General features: G+C 38.8%; 1 protein-coding gene across 1 annotated transcript in view; it reads right to left on the bottom strand.

Annotated features, from left to right (window-relative positions):
• LOC133061636 (adhesion G protein-coupled receptor E2-like) overlaps positions 1-12,667 on the bottom strand; it is a 65,915-nt gene that overhangs the window by 39,074 nt on the left and 14,174 nt on the right. The window contains exons 12-14 of the mRNA XM_061149607.1: positions 944-1,051; positions 542-762; positions 172-351 (exon numbers count right to left, since the gene is read on the bottom strand). Coding sequence (XP_061005590.1) covers positions 172-351; positions 542-762; positions 944-1,051 — 509 coding nt within the window. The remainder of the gene's footprint in view (positions 1-171; positions 352-541; positions 763-943; positions 1,052-12,667) is intronic.

Genomic DNA, 12,667 nt, shown 5'->3' with positions numbered 1-12,667 from the left:
AAAGGTTTATAAGACTTGTAGGAACCTGAACAGAAAGCTCATCTGAATCCCGACTATTTGCTAGCTTGAAGAAACGAGATAATAATAAACTTATGTTTCTAAAGCTGCTGTGTGTGTGGGAATTTGTTACACAGCAGTAGCCCTTGAATGTTGCCTCTCTGAGGTTCTCACCTGGACACTGTAGTGGGCCATGAGGATGGCAAAGATGCTGAGGTGGGTGCACTGGCAGGTGGTGTTGTTGTCTCTGGTGCTGGTCACCCAGCAGCCTCTGGTGTCCCAGTGACCACTTCCATTCTGGCCATGCTCCCAATAAACACAGTGCACTTTCTCTCTTGGCCCAGGGGTTACTGACTGTGTTAACAGGAAGAGGAAGTAGGTGTTTGTTCAGGGTTCTGTTGCTCAGAAATGCTGAGCCAAATCTGGCTTGTGAAGGGCTTTCCTAAAGAGTTTATGCACCCATGGCAGAGCACGCTGAAGCCCAAGGCTGGGCCCAGGACTCAGGCCTGTTCCATACCCACCACTCCATCCCACCTGGACTCACATGTTGGAAGACAAAGGTGACTGGGGACCTGAGGTTCTCAGTGTCCTTGTTGGTGATAAAGGCAGATATGACATCTGAAAGCAGGATGTGAGAGGTTTCCTGCAGCAAACCCCTGTGCGTCTCATGTAGAGTTGTCGGTTCCTCAGCATCCAGGACCAGAGGGGCTTCAGCCAGGAATCTGCACATCCATGGAGTGGACAGGAGGCCCACCACAGCAAGACCTGCAGGACAAGGCTAAGGGTGACATCTTGCAGTACCCAAAAGGACCTCTTCTTCTACAGATGAACCGTTTCCTTTTGACCCACGATAGCCCACACTTCCCTTTAAACTTCAATATTCCATTTGTCATATCCTTGGGCATCTTGACACACAGTGAAGACTTACCACTGTCTCAGCCATTACCTGAGTCACCAGAATCATGCACTGTATCCCAGGTCAGCATCATCTTTGTCCGATTCTGAATCAAGGTGATATTCCTGTAGCTTGGCGCCTGCACCTCCAGTGACACTTCTATGAATTGTGGGAGTTAGATTAGTAAGTATGATTGTTCTGATGGCTATAACACCATGCTGTTCAGTTGCTAAGTCATGTCCAACTCTTTGCAACCCCATGGACTGTTTCATGTCAGGCTTCCCAGTACTTCACTAACCCGTGGTTTGATCAAATTCATGTCCATTGAGTCAGTGATTTCTATCTAACCATCTCATACTCTGTTGCCTCTTTATCCATTTGCTTTCAATCTGTCCAAGCATCCAGGTCTTTTTCAAAGACACACATATATACTATATATTTTTATATAGTATATATGTTTAATTATTATGGATGAAAAATGTTGTCCACCATATCAGCAAACAAAAGATGCTAGGGTAATCAAGCCATCAACCACTACCAACACCCCCGACTGTGAGACTGAGGGAACTCAGGAGGGAGCTAATAAGCCATCTACAGCCAAGCCCTCACCCGGCAGCCATGCACAAAAGTGCACCCAAGGGGACTCAGGATGGGAAAGAGAAGGATACTGGCCCTGGAGAGCTAAGGTGCATGTAAAAGGAGTGATTTAAATAAGCCCCAACTCTTGCACCTTGCCATCTGTAGAAAAAGTGTTAAATTCACTAAATTGAGATATCTGCTTTTCTTTAATTAATAGTAATTCTTTGATGTTCCAACTATCTTGTTTCTGTTGTGAAACTTCTATAGCTCCTGGCTCATCCTCTATCTCCAAGGCTTGAGGTTCTCAGAAAGCCCACTGAATAAAGCATAATACTCAACTTTCAGGCTGTGCATTTTTTCAGACATTATATTGTGACCATTATTGAACATGAGTTTGGGCAGAACTCCCGGAGATAGTGGAGGACAAGGTAGCCTGGCATGCTGTAGTCCATGGGGTCACAAAGAACTGGACATGACCGAGTGGCTGAACAACAGTTATTGCAATATCTACCTCAATAATTTCATTCAGGTAATTTCAAATGATGGCATAACAACAGCTAAAGGTGGTACAATCTCAATTTTACAAGCTTATTTAGCAAGAATGAAAATAGAAGACTATTAAAAGTGGCTACAAAGATAGGTGATTCATAGTGCTTAAAGTTTCTGTAACTGTTAATGTTTCTGTAACTGTTGGTAAGGCTTACATAAGATAACTATATATTATGTTTTATTATACACAAGTTATATAGAGTGAAGTAAGCCACATTATATATATTGTATATCAGATATACATTATGTGAAATGTTATTATGTGTACCAAATAATGTCATTATTTTATATGCCATAACATTACATAACATAACATACACAACATATATAACATAACATTATATAATGTAACAGATGAGAAATTAAAAGACGCTTGCTCCTTGGAAGGAAAGCTATGACAAACCTAGAAAGCATCTTATAAAGCAGAGCCATTACTTTGCCTACGAAGTTTCCTCTAGTCAAAACTATGGTTTTTCCAGTAGTCATGTATGAATGCGAGAGTTGAACTATAAAGAAAGCTGAGCACTGAAGAATTGATGCTTTTGAAACCATGGTGATGGAGAAGATTCTTGAGTCCCTTGGACAACAAGAAGATCAAACCAGTCAATCCTAAAGGACAGCAGTCTTGCATATTCATTGGAAGGACTGATGCTGAAGCTGAAACTCCAATACTTTGGTCACCTGATGCAAAGAACTGATTCATTGGAAAAGAACCTGATGCTGGGAAAGATTGAAGACAGGAGGAGAAGGAGATGACAAGGGATGAGATGGTTGGATGACATCACCAACTCGATGGACATGAGTTTGAGCAAGCTCTGGAAGTTGGTGATGGACGGGGAAGCCTGGTGTGCTGAAGTCCATGGGGTCACAAAGAATCAGACACAACTGAGGGACTGAACTGAACTGAAGTATAACATTACACCTAATATTTGTTATACATTATAATGGAGCTTCCCTGGTGGCTCAGTGGTAAAAAAATTGGCCTGCAGTGCAGGAGGTGTAGGAGATGTGAGTTCGATCCTTGGGTCAGGAAATCCCCTGGAGGAAGCCATGGAAACCCACTCCAATATTTTTGCCTGGAGAATCCCATGCACAGAGGAGCCTGGAGGGCTACAGTCTATGTGGTCACAAAGAGTTGGACAAGACTAAAGCGACTTCCCCCCGACACACATGCATGATAATGGTACATATAGGTATGAAAGCAAGCAGAACCCCAAACCCTGCCCCCAAGAACAGTGATTCTTCCATGTTCCCTGCCTCTTGTAGGAAAGCTGAAATTTCCCAAGCCTCCCTGAGATATAGATGATCAGGCTGAAGCAGTTAATGATTAGAACAATAGAGTCACAGAATCTGTCTGTGTCTGATGCACATTCCTGAGCTGTTTTGCAAATACTATAACTGCCACCAGAGGGAATATGCTAACTGCATGATGACCAGACTGTAGCTATGACATAAGCTGTTCCATCGATGGCTAGTAAAATTCCAAGAAGTGACCTCAACAGAATAGGATTAACAGTATTGCTCTTCACAGTCTACATTTTTGTGGGCCTCAAAATAATTGTAGCTTTCTCTGCCCACGTATGTAAGTGAGCAACTAGAATTATCTGTAAAGTGATGCTGCAGATCCCCAGTGACATATTCTGATCAAACATGTCCCTATGTCAGCAAGAAACAATTGCAGAAGATGAACCTTCACCTCTTATCCCATAGAAATGGAATGATGTTTACAGATAAAGAAATTAGTAAGCAGCTCTTTAGCCCTTTCCTGCCTGCCAGTTTCTGTTCCCTTTAAAACTTACTTTATGAGGTTACATAAAGTAATCCTTATGAAATTTCAAAATGAGATTCATTATGTAACATTGAACTAACTCCTGACTTGTGCTTTAGTGAATACACACAATACCTTGCCCAACCTGTTTTGATTCTTTCCTCAGATTAAAAGAAGTAGGAATGAAGAATTAAGTTAAAGTATGATTAGCTCTCTACCCCTACGAATACCTTGAACAATTCTCCAAGCAGACCACATGGATGAGATATTTAATACCATCTGAGGAAAGATCACAAGGAGTCAGCCAGCCTGCAGGTAATGGAAAATGATGCAAAGCTTAACTTCCTGCCTTGATGATTCACTGAGATTCTTTTCCTTTTTGCCCTTTAAAAATTACCATTGGTTTTAAGTTGTTAAGCTGTGTCTGACTCTTGTGACCCCATGGACTGTAGCGTGCTAGGCTCCTCTGTCCATAGGATTTTCCAGGCAAGAATACTGGAAAAGGGTTGCCATTTCCTTCTCCAGGAGATCTTCCTCACCCAGGGATTGAACCTGGGTCTCCTGCATTGCAGGCAGATTCTTTAGCAACTGAGCAACAGACCCCACATAAAGAACTACTATGGTTGAATTTAAAAAAGAATGATACAATGCCCTTTGCAGCACCAAGGATAGATCTGAAGATTGTCATACTGAGTGAAGTAAGTCTGAAAGAGAAGGAGAAATATGACATCTCTTATATGTGGAATCTAAAAAGAAATGATACAAATGAAGTTATTTACAAATTGGATACAGACTCATAGCCTTAGAGAGTGAATTTATGATTGCCGGAGGGGAAGGATGAGGGGAAAGGATAGTCAGGGAATTTGGGAAGGACATGAGCACACTGCTGTATTTTCAATGGGTAACCAAGGACCCACTGTATAGCACAGTGATCTCTTCCCAATCTTATGTGGCAGCCTGGGTGGGAGGGGAGTCGGGGAGAATGGACGTGTATACGTATGACTGAGTTTCTTTGTTGTTCACTGAAACTTTTACAAGATTGTTAACTGGCTATGTCTGTGTGTGTTAGTCGCTCAGTCGTGTCTGATTCTTTGCGACCCCATGGGCTGTAGCCTGCCAGGGTCCTCTTTCCATGGAATTCTGTACACAAGAATACTAGAGTGGATTGCCATTTCCTTCTCCAGGATATCTTCCTGATCCAGGGATTGAACCAAGGTCTCTTACATTACAGGCATATTCTTTACCACCTGAGCCACCAGGGAAGTCTGTTAAGTGGCTATAGTCCAATATAAAATAAAAAGTTAATTAAAAAAAAAAAAAACAAACTGCCATGGCTGAACACAATCTTGGAAACAGGTTGTGGGGATGCAATGACACACTTTCTCCCAAGATTGCCAATCTTCTGATTAAAGCCACAGTTCCTTTCTATAAGCAGCTGCCTCTGGAGTATTAATTTTTGAGCAGTGAACACAGGACTTGAATTTTGTAACATGTACACCATCTGCATTTAGAGGATTATTAGAAACTATGAGCAAATCACTTAACTATAGTATAATCCCTGACAGCTTAAATATACATACATATATATATATATGATGGTAGTGCCTGACTTGGGCTTCCCTTGTGACTCAGCTGGTAAAGAATTGGCCTGCAATGCGGGACACCTGGGTTCGATCCATGGGTTGAGAAGATCCCCTGGAGAAGGGAAAGGCAACCCAATCCAGTATTCTGGCCTAAAGAATTCCATGGACTGAATAGTCCAGGGGAAGCAAAGAGTCTGACATGACTGAGCCACTTTCACTTTCAGCGCCTGACTTAAGCTTTAATTGTCCAAGAATTCATTTCAAAGAGTCACCCACTTCAAATAGAGTTAACACATTGCTGGTCAGGGGAGGAGGGGACTAGAAAAAGAGGCTACCTCCCCCTCCCAAGGCTCCTTTGTTTTAGCAATCTTCAATGATTTCAATGACTGACCACTTATGCTGCTTGTTCTTATCTCTTCCCATACTTTAAATTCTGGCTCTTATGTTTTCAATTCACCAAAAAAGAGTGATCACGCCCAAATCCTAGGGCCCCACCCTCCACCCTTCATGGCAATAAAAGCACAACTCCAGGCCCCACTCTGTCTCCCGCTTGTGATTTCACTGTGTGGCTTCAAGCATGCTGTGTCATTTAGGTGCTTTGAGGATTAGCTCCCCTGGACTCCTTGTATGGTACCTTAAAATAAACACTGCATAGAAACCAATGAAAATGAAAACACAACAACCCCAAACCTATGGGACACTAAAAAAGCAGTGCTAAGGGGAGGTTCATAGCAATACTGGCTTACCTCAAGAAACAAGAAAAAAGTCAAATAAATAGCCTAACTCTACACCTAAAACAACTAGAAAAGGAAGAAGTGAAGAACCCCAGGGTTAGTAGAATGAAAGAAATCTTAAAAATTAGGGCAGAAATAAATGCAAAAGAAGCAAAAGAGACCATAGCAAAAATCAACAAAACTAAAAGCTGGTTCTTTGAAAAGATAAATAAAATTGACAAACCATTAGCCAGACTCATCAAGAAACAAAGGGAGAAGAATCAGATCAACAAAATTAGATGAAATGGAGAAATCACAACAGACAACACAGAAATACAAAGGATCATAAGAGACTATTATCAGCAACAATGCCAATAAAATGAACAACCTGGAAGAAATGGACAAATTCTTAGAAAAGTATAACTTTCCAAAACTGAACCAGGAAGAAATAGAAGATCTTAACAGACCCATCACAAGCACGGAAACTGAAAGTGTAATCAGAAATCTTCCAGCAAACAAAAGTCCAGGGCCAGATGGCTTCACAGCTGAATTCTACCAAAAATTTAGAGAAGAGCTAACACCTATCCTACTCAAACTCTTCCAGAAAATTGCAGAGGAGGGTCAACTTCCAAACTCATTCTCTGTGGGTTCCATCACCCTAATACCAAAGCCAGGCAAAGATGCCACAAAGAAAGAAAACTATAGGCCAATATCATTGATGAACATAGATGCAAAAATCCTTAACAAAATTCTAGCAAACAGAATCCAACAACATATTAAAAAGATCATACATCATGACCAAGTGGGCTTTATCCCAGGGATTCAAGGATTCTTCAATATCCACAAATCAATGTAATACACCACATTAACACATTTAAAGATAAAAATCATGTTATCTCAATAGATGCAGAAAAAGCCTGTAGACAGAAAAAGCTTGCAGACAAAATTCAACATCCATTTATGATAAAAACCCTCCAGAAAGCAGGAATAGAAGGAACATACCTCAACATAATAAAAGCTATATATGACAAACCAATAGCAAACATTATCCTCAATGGTGGAAAAATGAAAGCAATTCCCCTACAGTCAGTAACAAGCAAGGGTGCCCCTCTCATCACTACTATTGAACATAGTTTGGAAGTTTTGGCCAGAGCAGTCAGAGCAAAAAAAGAAATAAAAGGAATCCAGATTGGAAAAGTAAAAGTAAAACTCTCACTGTTTGCAGATGACATGATCCTTTACATAGAAAACCCTAAAGACTCTACCGGAAAATTACTAGAGCTAATCAACGAATATAGTAAAGTTGCAGGATATAAAATCAACACACAGAAATCTCTTGCATCCTTATACACTAACAATGAGAAAACAGAAAAGGAAATTAAGGAAACAATTCCATTCACTATTGCAATGAAAAGAATAAAATACTTAGGAATGTATCTACCTAAAGAAATGAAAGACCTATATATAGAAAACTATAAAACACTGATGAAAGAAATCAAAGAGGACACAAACAGATGGAGAAATATACCATGTTTATGGATAGGAAGAATCAATATAGTGAAAATGAGTATATGATCCAAAGCAATCTACAGATTCAACGGATTCCCTATCAAGCTACCAACGGTATTTTTCAGAACTAGAACAAATAATTTCACAATTTGTATGGAAATGCAAAAAACCTCGAATAGCCAAAGTAATCTTGAGAAAGAAGAATGGAACTGGGGGAATCAACCTGCCTGACTTCAGTCTCCACTACAAAGCCACAGTCATCAAGACTGCATGGCACTGGCACAAAGACAGAAAGACAGATCAATGGAATAAAATAGAAAGTTCAGAGATAAATCCATGCACCTATGGACACCTTACCTTTGGCAAAGGAGGTAAGAATATACAATGGAGAAAAGAAAATATCTTCAACAAGTGGTGCTTGGAAAACTGGTCACCCACTTGTAAAAGAACGAAACTAGAACACTTTCTAACACCATGCACAAAAATAAACTCAAAATGGATTAAAGATCTAAATGTAAGACCAGAAACTATAAAACTCCTAGAGGAGAACATAGGCAAAACACTCTCCAACATAAATCACAGCAAGATCCTCTCTGACCCACCTCCCAGAATATTGGAAATAAAAGCAAAACTAAACAAATGGGACCTAATGAAACTTAAAAGCTTATGCACAATGAAGGAAACTATAAGCAAGGTGAAAAGACATCCTTCAGAATGGGAGAAAATAATAGCAAATGAAGCAACTGACAAAGAATTAATCTCAAAAATATATAAGCAACTCCTGCAGCTCAATTCCAGGAAAACAAATGACCCAGTCAAAAAATTGGCCAAAGATCTAAACACACATTTCTCCAAAGAAGACATACAGATGGCTCACAAACACATGAAAAGATGCTCAACATCACTCATTACCAGAGAAATGCAAATCAAAACCACAATGAGGCACCATGTTACGCCAGTCAGAATGGTTGCTTTCCAAAAATCTACAAGCAATAAATGCTGGAGAGGGTGTGGAGAAAAGGGAACCCTCTTAAACTGTTGGTGGGAATGCAAACTAGTACAGCCACTTTGGAGAACAGTGTGGAGATTCTTTAAAAAACTGGAAATAGAACTGCCATATAACCCAGCAATCCCACTCCTGGGCATACACACCAAGGAAATCAGATCTGAAAGAGGCATGTGTGCCCCAATGTTCATCGAAGCACTGTTTATAATAGCCAGGACATGGAAGCTACCTAGATGCCCATCAGCAGATGAATGGATAAGAAAGCTGTGGTACATATACACAATGATATATTACTCAGCCATTAAAAATAATTCATTTGAATCAGTTCTAATGAGCTGGATGACACTGGAGCCTATTATACAGAGTTTAGTAAGCCAGAAAGAAAAACACCAATACAGCATACTAACACACATATATATAGAATTTAGAAAGATGGTAATGATAACCCTATATGCAAAACAACAAAAGAGACAAAGATGTGTAGAAGAGTAGTTTGGTCTTGTGGGAGAAGGCGAGGGTGGGATGATTTGAGAGAATAGCATTGAAACATGTGTATTATCATATATAAAACAAATCACTAGTCCAGGTTTGATGCATGAGACAGGGTGCTCAGGGCTGGTGCACTGGGATGACCCAGAGGGATGGGATGGGGAGGGAGGTGGGAGGGGGGGTTCAGGATGGGGAAACACATGTACACCCATGGCATATTCATGTCAATGTATGGCAAAAACCAGTACAATATTATAAAGTAATTAGCCTCCAACTAAAATAAATAAATTAAAAAAAAACTAAAGTAATATTTTACCATAAGTACAGTATAATATAACCTAAGTAGGCTTCCCAGGGGTCTCCATGGGTAAAGAACCTGCCTGCCAATGCAGGAGACACAGGTTCAATCCCTGGGTGGGGAAGATCTCCTGGAGCAGGAAGTGGCAACCCACTCAAGTATTCTTGCCTGGGATATCCCATGGACAGAGGAGCCAGGAGGGATACAGTCCATGGGGTTGCAAGAGTTGGATATAACTGAGCACACACACATATATTTTAAGTATTGCATGAGGTATACTTACACAACAAAATCATTCACTGTCTAAAAGTAAAACAAATAAATAAATAAACATTGCATATTCCTTCACCACAATCCAGTTTTGGTAGGTTGGCTTAACTGCAAGAGGAGAAGGGGACTCAAGTCTGGTTAGGTAACAGAACCACAAGGACCAGTCCAACCACAACAGTGATTATGAATAGGGTGAGGCCAGCACAAGCAATAATCTAGATGAAATGGACATTCCTACAGACACACAAACTACAAGAGTAACTGAAGAAGAAGCAGAAAATCTGAACAGACCTATAACTAGTAAGGAGACTGAATAAGAAATCAAAACATCCCCTAATGCAAAGCCCAGATTAGAATTCTACCAACCATTTAAGGAAGAATTAACATGAATTTTTGCAAACTCTTACAAATATAGAAGAAGAAAAAACACAATCAAAATAATTCCATGAGACCACCATTACCCAGAAAACAAAGCCAGATAAAGACATCACAAGAAAATAAAACTATAGATCAGTATCTCTTATGAACATAAATGCAAAAATCTTTAACAAAATATTAAGAACAAATTTACTCAAGGAGGTTCAAAACTTGTATACAGAAAACTACAAATGATTGTTTAAAGAAATTGAAAACACTCAATAAGTGGAAAGAAATCCAGTGTTTATGGATGGGAAGATAATGTTTGAAGATTGCAATATTCCCCAAAGTGATCTGCAAACTCAATGCAATACTAATAATGCTATGACAGCATTTAATTAGTTTTTGCAGAAATGGAAAATTTCATCCCCAAATTTGTATGGTATTGAAGAAACACAAATACTTAAACAATCTTGAAAATGACAAACAAAGTTGGAGTATTCATCTTCCTGATATCGAAACTGACCACTAACCTACAGTATTCAAAACAGTATGATACTGGCGTAAGGAGAGACATATAGACCACCACAATAGAATTGAGTGTCCAGGAATAAACACATACATCTATGGTTAATTGATTTTCAACAATGGGTGCCAAAACTATTCAAATATTTGGCTATATACCCAGAAAAGAAGGCTGTTGGACCCCTACCTCACACAATACACAAAAATGAGTTCAAAATGGGTCAAAATGCATATTTAAAAGCTAAAACTAGAAGAGAAGAAGACATAAGGGTAAATCTGCATGATGTTCGATTTGGAAATGGATTATTAGACGTGATAAAAATGCACAAGCAACAAAAGAAACAATAAATAAAATGGACTCTATCAAAATTTAAAGCATATTTAAGCATATGTCCATCAAAGTGAAAAGACTATGAAGAAAGTGGAAAGATGATCTACAGAGTGGGAGATCATATTTGCAATTCACATATATCACACAGTCTACTAGTAGAATATATGAAATATATTATATATATCAATAAGTCTTATATATAAAGAACTCTTACATATATATATATATATATACATACTCATATATGAGTATGTATATATATATATATATATGATATATATAAAGAACTCTTACAGTTCAACAGCCACCACCAAATAACTAAATTTAAGAATAGGCAAATGATGGAGGGTTCCTGGCCATCTAGTGGTTAGAACTTGTGCTTTCACTGTGGTGATCTGGGTTCAATCCCTGGTCAGGGAATTAAGATCCTGCATGCTGTATGCCATGGCCAAAAGAAAAAAAAAATAGGCAAAAGGACTTGAATAGATAGACATATTTCCAAGAAAGATACAAAAATGCTCAACAATGACATAAAAAATATTAAACATCCTTAGGTACTAGAGAAATGCAGGTTAAACCATGGTGCAATCTCTCCTGACAGCTACTAGAATGGCTATAATGAAAGAAAAAAAAAAAAAATGGAAGCAACAGGTGTCACTGACAATTAGGAGATTGGAACCATTGTACATTGCTGTTGACAATGGAAAATGGAAAAATAGCCATTTTGGGAAAATAGGTAGTTTCTCAAAAAGTTAAAAATAGAACTACCACATAACTCAGCAATACCACATGAGCTTTGTGACCCAAATGAATGAAAATAGATATTCAAGCCAATACCTACACAACAATATACACAGTAGCACTGTTCACAACAGTCAAAAGGTAGAAACAACCCAAATGTTTATAGGAAATATAATATATTTATTTCTATTTATAGGAACTATCCAGGATGGAAATCCATAGGGGCAGAAAACCAATAACTGATTGCCAGGGCTGAAGGAAAGGAGAAATTTGTGGCTGTTCAGTGGACAGACAATACCTTTGGGATTATGAAAATGTTTTAGAAATAGAGGTGAAGGTTATACACCTCTGTGAATACACTACTACATGTCTCCAAATTATACACGCTGGTTAAAATGGTGAATTTATAATAAAATGTATTTCAACTTAATAAAACAAATCAGACTTAAATAGCAGATAATACTAGATTTATACACTTCCAAATTTAATGCCTTGTTTTTTTTTGAAAAGAAAGTGAAAGTGTTAGAGACTCAGTTGTCTGACTCTTCATAATCCCATGGACTGTAGCCCACCAGACTTTTCTGTCCTTGGAATTCTGCAGGCAAGAATACTGGGAGTGGATTCTTCCTTCTTCAGGGGATATTACTGACCCAGGGATTGAACCCAGGTATCCTGCATTGCAGGCAGATTCTTTACCATTTGAGCCACCAGGTGGTCTTGTTTTGAAGCCATTTATATTTTATCGTAAATTCTTCAGTATAATTATTTCCTTTGCTGATACTTCATTTTACAATGAAAATTTAGTTTTTCATTTCTTTTTAACCTTTTTTTCTCTCTGTTTTTCACTGAAGTACAATTGAACTAGAATATTATAATAGTTTCAGGTGTACAATACAATGATTTGATATTATCATACATTACAAAATGATCACCACACTAACTCTAGTTACCATTCATTTCCATATATTATCGACTACATTCCCTATGCTGAACATTGTTGGTGGTAGTTTAGTCACTACGTTGTGTCTGACTTTTGCCACCCCCTGGACTGTAGCCC

Source organism: Dama dama, chromosome 9, assembly GCF_033118175.1.
Source record: "Dama dama isolate Ldn47 chromosome 9, ASM3311817v1, whole genome shotgun sequence".
Taxonomy (NCBI): domain Eukaryota; kingdom Metazoa; phylum Chordata; class Mammalia; order Artiodactyla; family Cervidae; genus Dama; species Dama dama.
The sequence above is the reverse complement of the archived record's forward strand: the minus strand, read 5'-3'. Positions and strand labels throughout refer to the sequence as shown.